At 50.7% G+C, this 13,599-nt stretch overlaps 1 protein-coding gene across 1 annotated transcript in view; it reads right to left on the reverse strand.

Moving 5' to 3' along the window:
* CTPS1 (CTP synthase 1) overlaps nucleotides 1-11,438 on the reverse strand; it is a 29,356-nt gene extending 17,918 nt beyond the window's left edge. The window contains exons 1-6 of the mRNA XM_072771687.1: nucleotides 11,312-11,438; nucleotides 7,155-7,333; nucleotides 6,112-6,282; nucleotides 3,663-3,763; nucleotides 2,629-2,745; nucleotides 153-236 (exon numbers count right to left, since the gene is read on the reverse strand). Of these exons, the coding sequence (XP_072627788.1) occupies nucleotides 153-236; nucleotides 2,629-2,745; nucleotides 3,663-3,763; nucleotides 6,112-6,282; nucleotides 7,155-7,320 (639 nt within the window). The 5' untranslated portion in view covers nucleotides 7,321-7,333; nucleotides 11,312-11,438. The remainder of the gene's footprint in view (nucleotides 1-152; nucleotides 237-2,628; nucleotides 2,746-3,662; nucleotides 3,764-6,111; nucleotides 6,283-7,154; nucleotides 7,334-11,311) is intronic.
* Between the last annotated feature and the right edge of the window lie 2,161 nt (nucleotides 11,439-13,599).

Below are 13,599 nucleotides of genomic sequence, written 5' to 3' on the forward strand. Positions count from 1 at the left end.
CCACCAGTTTGTTCTCTATCTTTATGGGTCTGCTTCTGCGTATTGTTTGCTTTGTTTTTTAGATTCCAAGTTAAGTCACAGGGTACACGGAGAAGAGATTTTAATTAGGCACACAAGACTACCCTGAAACCAGGGAATCATAAAAATCTTACCAGATCTGGAGAAAGCCCGAGCCCTCTGAGTTCCCGCACACTATTCTGGGTGGGTTTAGTCTTCTGCTCTCCTGTTGAACTTGGCTATTTTACAAAAGGAAGAAAGTTAATTTCTCTCTGATAAGGAATTTTCAGGTATGATTGTTCTCTGTACCCCTTTTATTGACCATTATCTAATTTAGTGGTGTTTTGTTTGTTTGTCTTGGTCAAAGGCATGTGTGCATGTATTTTAGAGTCAAAGAGCTCCAAAGTCTGTTTTAAGGATGGCGGTACTGGTGCCCGCTGAACCACTCCCCTTCCCCAATCCCCAGAGGCGGCCGGCCCCTCTCCCACTCTTACCTGATCCTTCTGGTAGGCTTTGAGCTACTTCTTGATTTGTAGCTTAAGACATTTCCTATGGATTCCCCTGTTAGAGGAGAAACCTTCTCTCTCTACTACATATGAACCTGTCCTCTGGCTACAACCCATCTCCTGATACCTCTCCAGTGCTACGTGTGTTGAGTGTTTAAATACTGCCCACCATAAACCAAGCACCATGCTTTTCCTTTCTGTCCAAATTTGGTTTGTTTTCCTTTTTGGTGTTTGTTTGTTCTCTTTTCTCGGTATTCTGAGTTTCTTAAGCACTAAATTATCCCTTATCTCCCCTCACACTTAGTAGATTTGCTGGGAATAGAATTCTAGGTTGGAAAGCATTTTTCCCTGAGCACTTATAAGGAAATAGCTCCAATAGTCTTCTAGTTTCTAGTATTGCTGCTGAGAAAGTGTAATGCCTTACTGACTCTTGGTTTTTCTCTTTAGAGCCTTTTAGAATGTCTGCCCCATTATTCTGAAATTTCAGTGATGTGTCTTGCTGTGGGTCATTTCTCATTCAATATGCTGGGCATCTGGTGGGTCCTTTCAATCTAGAAACTAATGTCCTGAGATCTCCTTGAATCATTTAAATCAAAGGATCAGAAAACTTTCCCTGTAAAAGCCAGATAATATTTTAGGTTTTGTGAGCCATACAGGCTGTCATAAGGACTCGAACTCTGCTGTTTTAAATAAAGAAGTCGCCACGGACAACACATAAACACTTGGGCAGGGCTGTAGTTCCATGTAATTTCATCTGCAAAAACTGGGAGTGAGCTGACTGGGCCTGTGGGCACAGTTTGCTGACCCCTGGTTCTGATTACACATCCCCTCCGTTTCTCTATTATTTTCTGGAAATCCTAGCCCAGTCCTCTCGTTCTCTTACCCCTTCTCTCACATTTCCTATCTCTCGATCTTCTTGTGTACTCCCCGGGGTAGTTCCTCCACCTTCTTTCTCTCTTTTTCATTCCTGCTATCCCATTTTTAATTTCCAAGAATTCTCTTCATTCTCTGAATGCCCCCTTCTTAGGCCCAATTCTTGTTTCATGGATGCAGTTTATTTCCCCTTGACCCCTTGACTCTCTGAGGACATTAACGACAGGTTGTTCTGGCTTCCAAGTTAGGAGGTTTCAGCTTCCTCCAGAGCCCAAATTTCCTCTAAGTTCCCCCTTTGTCCTGCCGTTTTGATTTCTTGTGAAGTTAGGTGCTTTTCCCAAATATCTGGTGAGCACTGGCTGCCAGTTGACATTTAAAATCTAACTGGAAGTTCTGAGTGGGTGGATTTGTCCCCTGGGGTCCTCACTTGTGTCACTGGGGAGCCTCGAAGGGCATTGTGTTTTCTCTTGGGCGAGTCATATACCCTATCATGAACCTTGTGGGAAATGGTCCAAGACTGGATATGATTCTGGAAACCGAGGGACAGAAGGCAGGGTGTCCCAACAGCATAGAAGTGCACTTTACCCCTGTGTTTTTAGTTCAGTATTACCACTCTTCACTGTTCCTAATATCTGCTCGTCTAGAATTCCTCTCCAGAGAAAAAGCTTGGTGGAGAGGGACTGATGCCCAGTTATGCATGTTAGGGAAGGAGATGCTGGGTTCTAGCTGCTTCTCGAATAGCAGTTACCATGATCCGCCCCCCAGCCCTCACGGCACCTGGCACTACCCCTGCCTGGGCCCTGGGGCTTCTGCAGGGCAAACAGGGCTGCTTCTCAGCTGGCCCTGCTCCAGGCTTAGGATTCTGCTCCCACCTCTGCTATGTCACTTTGTACACATCACCTGCTTTCTGGCCGCCTATGTTTTGCTCCCATTGATTATTTCACATTATCTTTGTGAATTTTTCTCTTTAAAAAAAATTCCCTTTACTCTAGTTGTAGCAGGCTTTCACCATGTAGTAGAGACAAATGAATATTTTCAATCCACCATCCTCAACTGCAGCTTCCCTGGAAAATCTTCTAAATGTTTTCCATCCGATCTTTTCAAAAAGTAGGATTACAATAATTTTAAATTCACAAAGAAGGTCTTTATTCCCTTCACCTCACATATCTAAAACAGATAAGGAATGACAACCATCCTCTTCTCTTTCTTTTCCACAACCCCCTCTCCCCAAAGTAAAACTTAAATGCCTTACCTGAGGAACCAGACTGACGTGAATATTACAAAAGTTCTCTCTTTTGACCTTGAACTGGAACTGACGGAAGGCCTCAATAAAGGGCATGCTTTCTATATCTCCCACTGTTCCACCGAGCTACAAGAACAAAGGTACCGTAGAGGTCAAGCACTAAGCCTTTTTCTAGTGGGTTAGTTTTCTAACACTGCACCTCATCAGCTCAGCTCTGTGATCAGAAACAGCATAATGTGGACTCTCTGAGCCCAGATAATGTCACTAAGGAGTAACTGACATTTCTTTATGCTGAAAGGTTACTTTCCTGGACAGGCTCTCCATTTTCCAAGGTTATAGATCTGGCCAAGAAAAAGACTGGGTGAAAAAATGAACTAGAGGTTTTATTTGCACAAAGTTGCGAAGCAAAGAAAACCTAAATCTTATCTACTTGGTTAGCTGTAAATAACTTTTGTATAAAAATGTATCAATCATAAACTGCTGGAATTTCTGAGTCCCCTACTTTTGTGGGAACATGGATCTAGGACCATCAGAGCAGGAGTAAAGAAACTGAAAGCCATGGGGCTCACTGAGAGAGATCAACATTCCTACCAGAGGAGGGCTGAAGGAGCTGACTTTCTCAAGAGACGGAGGAAAACATGTCCTGCCGCTCTCAGCGGTACTGTCCACAAAGAGTGAACGGACACATGCTTGCACGGAGTACTGCTCGCAGTGGTGTGGCCGCTCCCATGACTGTGCCCTTACCCGCCCCCTGCAGTGAGGAGGGTCAAGGGCCTCACGGGGCACCTCTTATCGGGAGCTGATGGCCTGAGGGGAGGAATATGTACACTCGGTTAGAAAAGATTCATACTGGGCGCCTGGGTGACTCGGTGGTCGAGTGTCTGGTTCGGCTCAGGTCATGATCCCGGGGTCCGGGGATCGAGTCCCACATCGGGCTCCCTGCATGGAGCCTGCTTCTCCCTCTGCCTGTGTCTCTGCCTCTCTCTGTGTCTCTCAAGAATAAATAAATAAAACCTTTAAAAAAAGAAAAGAGACATACAAACCTCAATAACGCACACTTGAGGCTCCAGGCCATCTTCATCCACAGGTATTAATGCCTGTCTCATGACCCACTCCTGGATTGCATCTGTGATGTGAGGGACAACTGGAAGAGAGAAAAGAAATACATACCTTAAACTTTTCTGTCAGTGCTGGTGGAGGCAGACATGCTTACGAGGACAATAAAGTGCTGCAGGCTTTGCCTGGAGTGGTGATGGGGTCATAAACATATTTTTGACACAGCTCCAAGATGGCGTTGAAAAATCCTTAGGTTCCTCATACTTCCCACAGCCTCCCTTCCAGGTTCCCAAGTTGTGGCTGAACGTACAAGAGGGTAAGGCCAAGCGTGCATCCTGAACCACATCAGAGCACTTGGCCCTGTGCAGAGTCTACCCCGGCAGCACCACAACTCAGCCCCACACCACTGATTGTGGAAGGCGGCCGCTTCACACCCGGGGGCTTCCCAGGCCCCCATTTCATCGTGTTCCGGTTTACAGAAGGATAAACAATCCCCCAAGGAGAGACAATTGGGTCCGGCAGGGTGGTCAGGAGCACAGCATCTGGGGCCTGAATGTCTGGATTCAAACCTCAGTTCCACCGCTCATTAGGTACGGATCCTTGAGCAAATGACTGAACTATTCTTAAGCTCGATGTCCCTATCCACTCAGGGGCAGTAAGAGCTTCAACTTCATGAAGTTGTGGAAATTGTGAGCGACACTACTGGTAAGATGCTAGGTGGAGCGCCTCGCATGCCAGGGCTCAGCAGAGCCAGCTACCAAGCTAAACACTTGTTAAAATCCTAGTTGTAGGACTCGGGAGGCAGCCTCCTAAGGGGCAGGGATTACTGTTTAACTGGCTCGTGTTTATAACCAGCAGTGCCTCGGGTGCAAGGATACTCATTATCTATTCCACACACAGCAGCCAAAGGGATCTTCTAAAAATGCAAAACAGAGCTCCTCGGCTCCCATGTTCTAAACTCTTCTACGGCTTCCCACTGCTCTGAAATCCAAACTCGGGGACCATGGCCCAGAAGGTCCTGTGTAACCTGACTGCAGGCCACCTGACCCCCCCTCCACGCATCCTATCCCCCCAACCACAGGTCACTCTGCAGGACACCCTCCACCCCCTGACCTCTATGACAGGGCCCCTGCAGCCCGGGCCTCTGTGTGCTGTGCCCCATCCCCTCCGGCCCCGGCTGGCCTCTCATCACAAATGCCCCTCAGGGAGACTTCCCCTAGCCACCTGTCCAAATGGGCTATCTCCACACACTCTCTCCTCACTATTTATTTCCTCCACAGCTCTTATCAGACGCCGTGTTTCATGTATTTTTGTGTCTCCCACTCGGTAGCCTCCGCCTCCGTGGGGGCAACGAGCTCACTGGTCTGGTTCATCATGTAGCCCCAGGGCGGGTGTGACCGTAGTGAGGATTCAAAAAATATGTGACGAATGAATGTGTACACGAATGAATACCCCGGAGACCTAGAACAACAAACTGTATCATCGAGATCGTCATAATTCCTAATTGACCCCCTTTCCGTGTGTCAGGAGCCCAGAGTTTTATTGCCCTCTGAACAATCAGGAAGGGCAGGTAGTTTATCGCCATCTCCCAGAAAAGGGAACCAGATCTCAGAAGTTAGGTATCGGCCTGCCTTCACACCGCTGGGAAGTGGCAGGGCTAAAGCTCTAACACATGACCCCATTAGCCCCGAATCTGACCAGGGCGACCCCAGACTAGAGCGGCCTGTCAGCCTGACCCTCGGCTTAGCAAAGTCTAAAGCTAAGAGGAGAGCCACTCTCATAACACACACGCCGCCCCCAATCTAGACTTCGGCCATGACACACTAAACCAGTGGTTTTTGAACCCCACCTTTTAAGAGTGGCAATTTTCTCAAAAGAGTGCTGTGTGAAACCCCAGGGCAGCAGACAGACACAGGTGAAGCCGGCTGACGAAAGCACAGGAGGACCCAGGGACCGGCCTCTCAGACTCGCCCAGGCCCATGTGCGCCAATGAGCAGCCTGCAAACCAATGAACACGAAGGACATTCTTTTCCTACCACCGCCGAAATCCATCCCAGATGCACGACATATACACACACCACCTGGCTTGCTGCCCTGGCCTAGCTGCCGTCCTTAATTCACACCCATCACTGCGTGCAAACAACAGCTCTCTGGACTCAAATCCTGCCACAGGACTCACAGCTTCCGTGTCATTCTCAGAACAGCAGGGGCTTCTTCACATTTATTATTATTTTTTTTTTTTTAGTAAACAGCAGCACAACTCTGAATTTTCAACCGAAGGCATATTTCAGTAACAATACCTGGACACTTCTGGCTGCAACTGCACAGATAGTAAATTTCTATACACAAAAGAAAGCAAATTGGAATAAAAAAAAGAAAAGAAAAGAAAGCAAATTGGTTAAAATATTTATACCCTGAAGGCAAACCCAGTTTTACCTTGGACGGTTTTCCCCAAGTAATCTCCTTTGCGTTCCTTGTTAATGACGTACTGGTAGATCTTTCCAGTCGTCAGATTATTGTCCTTGGTGAGGCGGATGTCAAGGAAGCGCTCATAGTTCCCCAGGTCGAGGTCTACTTCCCCACCGTCATCCAGCACAAAAACCTCACCTGTGATGAACGGCGGAAATGGTCAGGGTAAGTGAAAAACACGTTATGTCATGGCAAACGCGAGTCTCAAAACGTAAACACTTAAGCAGAACAAAGTCTGCATTACCTTGATACGAAGCAGAGAAATTTATTTCTAGAAAACTAAACATGACACAAAAGAAAGAAAAATCACCAACCATTCTGCAAAAGGTAATAGGATACTTCCAGTCTATCAACAAGCTCAGTCTCAATCAGGAAGTAATGAGAGGGCGAGGAACGAAGGAAATCATAGCCTCAAGGGCGGTGGGTACGGGGAGCTTGACAGGAGTGTGCTATCTGCTGCCTAAAGAGAAAGAACTTTCAACAAAGCCTCCTACAGAAAAACGTTTCTGATGTGATCAAAGCATGATTTCCTTCAGAACTCATACCGGATATTAAGATCCTGTTGATCAGAAAAACCAACTTCTGGGCTACACTTTGGTTCCAAACAAAGTTGTGAAACTCAAAGTTTCCCCCGTTCCTTTGTTTAACATTCATTCCTTGAGACGTCATCCTAGAAGTTCTGCCCAGGATGGTTCATTCTCACCATCACAAAAGGAGAAGAGCTCACAAATGGGAAAAAGAAAAAAATGTCTTCTTTTCCCCCCTCAGAGAGAGGGTTCTCTTTCAGAAACCTCTAGACTCTCCTCATGACGTTGCCTGTTTAGATTTCTGCTTCCTGCTCTCTGTTCAGGTGAGAAAAGCATATTCCACTACACTAAGGACTTTTCTGGAAGGAAGGAAATACAAGTTATGTTTATGCAAAATATACACAATTTCCAAAGGCTGACATGTGCTTCTATATACTCCACCATCATTATGTTAATCAAAGAAAAGAAATGCATCGTGCTTACCATGTTCATAAGGAGAGAATGTTCCCGCATCAATGTTAATGTATGGGTCAATTTTAATTGAAGTTACATGTAAACCACATGACTTCAGTATGGTGCCTATGCTGCTGGCGATGATTCCTTTTCCAATTCCTGATATAACACCACCAGTGACTAGAATGTACTTCATTTTACTTTTTGACCTGGGAGTGGGAGAAGGAAAAATTTCAGATAAAGTATATCTCCACAAAGCATGCGTATCTGGGCTCAAGGGCTCTGCCTCTTACTGGCTACGCACCCTCCAGGAGCCTGTTTCCCTATCAGCCGCACCACTCTAGAAGGTTGTCAGGTGGGACCCTAACAAATACTTCTTGGGAATCACTGAATGGCTTTAGTGAAACGGGAGTCAAAAAAACAACTCGCTTAATCAAATAATGAAGCTCTTGTTGAAGGCTCGGACAACTAACAACCTTGAGAGACAACCTAAAAAAATAAAAATAAAATGTAAAAACTTAAGAACAGCTCTGTGGACAGAGAACACTATGCCCCCGATGTTGGCTGACATAGCCACTGGACCCAGGAGTTTGGAAGCGATGCCTCATTATCTTCCCTGCGTGGAAGTGGAAAAGGTTTCAGTCCTGGATGAGCACTTTGGCCACGAAAGAGAGAACGTCTCTGGCCAATCTACAACGTATCACCAAGAAAACACAACTTCTCTAGGTTATGGAAGACAGTAGAGTTTCAACGCTGAAAAGGAGTCACAATGAAGCCTCAAACTCTTCATCAGAGGTGGTTCTCTCCTGTAATTTTCGAATAACTTACTCCTTGCCAGCAGTCTCGCCCAGGTAGGGCCGGGAAGAGAAAGCGCATATACTGCAGGGAAGGAACATCGGATGCCCACCCGGCCTGAAGCACACAATGCGCAGAGGATGCAAAGGGAGGGCAGATTTGATTAAATCCAAAGAGCAGCGCAGCTGTGGCCGGGAATGGAACAGATGCGGTGAGAGATAAAAGGGGTAGATGTACGCAGGAAGAGCAGAGGCTCGAGGTGAGGCGACAGCCACAGGCTTGCCGGGGAGAAATTATCACTGGCCCCTCAGCTACAGAGGCCCAGACACACCATGTGGTTGGTAAATCCAAATGTGACCAAAGGGAGACACACAATCACCAAGCAGAAGAGAATGCTTGCTTTGGCATGGTCAGGACATTTTCCTCCTCCGGGAACACTTCATGTGAAGCCAGATTATAATAAAAATAAGCTCAGAAAGAACAAGGAAACAGGGGAGTTCTGCTTGAAGCATTCCCCGCCCCACTCCTCCCCGAGGCAGGAATGAATACTCTTGGCAAAGTAAGACCGCTGGACGCGACTTCCCCCTTGGACCTCAAGGAAGACACCTAGAATAGGACTTGCTCTATCCTGTTAGAGCGTTTCCAAAAGCATGCTCCTTGGTTTCTGCAAAACGTATATGGGGTTCCCACAAGGCGGCCTACAGACCTATAAATCAGAGAAATGCTGTTTAACAGTCAATTGGTTTAATGCCAGACCTCCAGTAGCCTTTAATAACTTAATGCACATTGTGATCTCCCCAAATGGGTATACGGTATGCATTCTTCCCAAGTCCCTAATACCTGGGAGGGAGGGGCTGCTACTCTCACCTCAGTCAAATGGCTCCTTATGGACACACAAATATCAGACTTGGCTACATTTTAGATGTGTTCTTATCAGGTATATCCCTGACACTATATCCAGTCTCAGACTCAATTTTCGTCGTCCCTAGAAATTCCTCGGCCACCCTGAGTGGGTTATGGAGTAGGTTACTTTTACAGAAGACCCATCTCATCCATTTGCATTTGATTTGCCCCAACTTTATTCAAAGAGGGTTAAAGCTCTCTTGAGGGATGATTCTTGCGGGCTCCCACAGTGCCTGACAATGAAGATTCCAATGTGCCCAAAGACCAGGAGGGAGAGGCTGACAGGACCCACTCACTCACCCTGATGCGCGACACTGATGTGTAGGTGCTACTGTGCTGGACACTTTGGGAACCACAAAACCATTTTGTTTTGGGTTTGTTTTTGTTTTGTTTTTTTACCTTTATTTGCATTTATTTTATGCAAAATTTACTCCCAGGCCATAGTTTTTTGTTTCTTCAGTTTCTTCTGGGCAACCTCCTCTTCTGGTTTAAGGACAATCTGCTCTTTTTCACTACGGATGGGAGAGCTCAGATATGGGTGAATCTGGCCATAAGCCCTGTAAATTCTACACCACGCCTTGGGGACTTTGTTCACCTAGATGTGCTCAATGACCACATTTAGGGGGGACACTGCTCTGTCCCCTCTAAATCCCTAAGTTCAGCAGCCCTCTCTGAACTTTTAGGCACGTGTAGTAAAAATCCAGCACGCTTTTTGGGCCACCGACCCTGTGTGCATGCCCATCATGTGGCATGGGCACACCTACCAACTCCACCACTGTAATGACCGAATGGCACATAGTACATCTACAGAGCAACAACCTTCAGATACTCGGTGGCTTTTTCGATATGCCTATCCTTGATGGCCTGAGCAGTTTCACGCATGTTCTTAAACTGAACACGAAGATGCGAACCTCCTGATTTGCGAGATTTTGTAGGGTTTTCTGGGTCAAGTGAAGAGCGAACCATTTTCAGAGATCGTCTCAGGCCACTCACAGGAAGAGCAGGGACCACAAAACTTAATCACATCTGGGCTCGTAACTGAAGTTGCTGGCAGTTTGGTTAGAGACAAAACAGTTACAGATAATGAGTAATCCAGTGATGGTGGGAAACCGGGACAACATGTGAAAGGCATACGTGGAGAAGGCGGAGCAGAAAGCTTTCAGTGGCAAGACCAGGGCAGAGATCGTGGCCCAGCAGAAGAAGGCGTGAGAAAAATTAAGGCAGGGAGAGGATCCAGACTGCTCCTGCTTCGCTGAACTGAGACTTGCAGGGAGTCTTCAAGGACTGACTGTAAGATACAAAGCACGGGGAAGGGAGGAGAGTGAACAGGAAGGTGAAGGCCATCTACAGAAAACAGAAGTAGGGCCAAGAAGAGAGATAGGGAGATGGTGGGAAAGGCGGAAAGGGAGGACGGGAACACGGTGGGAAATAAGCTGGAAATGTAAGCAAGGGACCAATTCATTTGGAAACCTGAAGGTCCTATCTGAACTTCACTCTGAAGGCAGTGGACACATCAGGGAGTTCTCAAGCACAGACGTAACATAAATCAAGATGCTTCAGAGGCCGCTGGCTGGCTGGCTGGCTACCTAGGTAGAGGAAGCAACTCTGCATCTCCAAGTTGTGAGTCTGGGCCCCCCCAATGGGTGTAGAGACTACTTAAAAATAAGAAAATCTTAGATAAAAAATGCACAGGGGAATTCAACAAAGATGGAAAGAAAGAAAAAAAAAGAAAGAAAGCTTTTTTTGGTTAAATTGGTGTTTGAGAGCCACCTCCTGCCCTAGCACTTTGTGCACTGAGACCCATCGGGTTGCTCCGAGCTGCCTGACGCCCCGGGTCCTTACAGCTGGTAAAAATGGGGTGAGAATGCCCCGCATGGGCGGTCACCGGGGCGGCCCAGGGCTGGGCGTTACGACGAGCGTGCACCTAAGCGGGCCACGCAGACGTGGTGAACTTCTGCAAAACGCAGCAGGTCCGCCGCGGGGCAGCGGGGGCCGCACCCTGAGCCCGGAGCGCGGGCGCTGCAAGGCCCCTCGGCCCGCGGGAGTCGGGGCGCGCCGGGGGCGCCGAGGCCGGGCCACCGAGCCCATCCCCCGCGCGGCGGCGCCTCCGGGACCCGGGGCGCCCCCCGGCCGGGCCGAGGCCGTGCTCCCGGCCGCCGCGAGCGCTCGGGCAGGGCTGGGCGCAGGGGCTCCCTTGCGCCCCCCGCCCCCGCGCCCCCCGCGCCCCCGCGCCCCCCGCGCCCCCGCTCGCCCGCGGCGCCCGGCCACGCGGCCCCGCGCGCGGGAGCCGGCTCCTCGCCGGCCCGGCCGCCCGCCCGCCCCGCTCGGCGAGGCACGCAGCCCATTGGCCAGGCCCGCGGGGCACCCCTCCCTGATTGGCGCGAAGCCCCGTCTGTCCGCCGGCGGTGTGGCCGTCCCGCGCGGCGCTCGGCGGGCGCTCGCCGCTTCCCGCCCGGGAGAACGGCTCCCCTGGCCCGCAGGCAGCCTACCTGAGGCCGGCTCGCAGGCCTGCCGTCGGCGGGGGCGCTGGGCGAGGGACGCGCGGGGCCGCGGGCAGCCAGTGAGCCGGCGCCGCCGCATGCGCCCGGCAGTCTCTCGCGGGGGCGGGCTCCGGGCGCTGCGCACGCAGGGCGGGGGGCGGGGCTGGCGCGCGGGCCCTCCCCCGGGGCGGGGCCTGCGCCGGCCCGAGTGCGCAGGCGCGGGCGGCCGGCTCCTCGGCCCGGGGGCGGGGCGCGGGCGGGGCCGGGGGGCGGGGCGGGGCCGGGCGGGGCGGGGCGGGGCGGGGCCGGGCGGCGCCGCTGCCTCTCTGGCGGGGGAGGCTCTCCGACCTGGCAAGGCTGTCGCCGGGCTCCTGCAGCCTCCCAGGCGAGGCTAGATGGTCCCGCCGCGTCTCTGAGCCGCCCGACCCCGTGAGCACTAGGTTCACGGCTGCCGGTCGCGGGCCCGCAGCTCATCTCTGCGGCCACGCCGCGCCACGCCACGCCCTCGGGACCGGGGACCGGGGACCGGGGACCGGGGACCGGGGACCGCGGCAGTGTCACCGTCCCACCCACCCCCGCTGGCCTCTGAATGCAAAAGCCTGGAAGGAGGACGCCCGGGCGCTCACTGCTTCCCCGCAGCTGGCTTCCCGTGCAGCTGCACCCGACCTGAGGGCGGCCGCTTTCGGCGGAGAGGGCTCCAGAGACGGGGTTCCCGCCGGCTGACGCTCATTGAGCACCCCCTGAGTGCCCCACGCTGGGCCGGGCTCCAGAGGACCCCGTGTCCTGGGTGTGACGACGGAGTGGGGCAAAGCGATCAGCTAGTTGCACGTCATCGTGATTCCCAGAAGTTCTTGCTGCTGGAGTGCCCAGCGCGGGAACTGACCGAGCCTGGTGGGGGTCGGGGATGCAGGCAAGAAAGTCTTCCCTGAAAAGGTAGTTCAAAGCTGACAACTGACATTTACTGGCAACGAAAGGGAAGGGAGAGGTTGGGAGTGAGAATGAGTGAGGCAGGAGGTAAAGCATGTGTAAAGGCCCTGAGGCCCAGAAGAGCCCAGCACAGCTGCATGGGAAGGCCAGCGTAGCAGCATTGGAAGAGCCAAAGGAAGAGAGATTATGAGACCAGACTGGAGAGGCGGGCGAGGCCTGGCCATACCATGCAGAGCATTATATAGTCCAAGTGACGGATTTTCTCTGTCCTACAGGCAGTGGAAAGCCATAGAAATTTTTTTGAGGAGGGGATTTTGTTTTTCTTTCGAATGGCGAACACATGCAGATGGTTAATTTTTTTGCCCCTCCAAACACTACACCAGATATACTCGAAAATCTCACCTCTGTACCCCAACGTTCCCGTTTTCTTCCCTAGAAGCAATTTGTCACAAGCTCTTGTAATCTTCATTGAAAGATTCAAACGGAAGGTGTGACATGATCACGTTTGTTTTCAGGAAAACGGCTCAAACAAATGGTTTCCAAGGAACCAGTTAGGAGCCTTCTGCAGTGGCCCAGAGAGAGCTTCTGGCTTCTTCCAAATCTGGATCACCATTGCTCCTACCCTGCCAAGCTACCCAAGCTGCACTCAGCTCCAAATCGAAAACATGCTTGGGATGTGTTTGAGGATGTGCTATGGCCACACATTCTTTCGAGAAGCATTTGGTGTTTATCTTAGCGCTGGGACATGATAGACACTGAGAACATACCCGCTGAAGTAATCGAGATGCTGTAGGAGACACGAGCACGAGCCACGCTGTATTCGAGATCATCAGTTTACCCTTTCCTTGCTTGCCTCGAACCTCCACCTTCTCCTCCCCGATGCTCTTTCTCAGCAGTGGTCTTGCTTCCTATTCCACTGAAAAATAGAAGCCATCAGGAGAGGCCCCCTGAGCTCCCACTGCCGTGTCCCCCAGCCCCCTTCTATCTGCACGAGCTCTGGCTCTCCCCGGCGCTGTGGACAAACTATCCCCATAGTTGTCTTCTCCTCAACTCAGGAAGGTCACCCTGGTGATTCTCCCCTTGTGCATCAGCAGTCAGGTCCCCCCCCTCCCCCGGATCATTTCCACTAGCATGATGCCATTTCTCCCATCTTAAAAGCTCTCTCTTAACTGTACATAATTCTCTGGCTACCCCTCATGTCTCTGTGTCCCTTTTCAGCAGGGCTTCCAGAAAGTGCTGTTTGTACTTGTTGCCTCTGGTCTCCTCCCTGTCTCTGGGACTCATTCACATCAGGCTATTGCTCACGAAATTCCAATGAAACTGGGCTTGTCGAAAATTAACCTCTGTGTTCCCAGACCTCTGGAGTCCAG

Source organism: Canis lupus, chromosome 13 (assembly GCF_048164855.1).
Source record: "Canis lupus baileyi chromosome 13, mCanLup2.hap1, whole genome shotgun sequence".
NCBI classification, from domain to species: domain Eukaryota; kingdom Metazoa; phylum Chordata; class Mammalia; order Carnivora; family Canidae; genus Canis; species Canis lupus.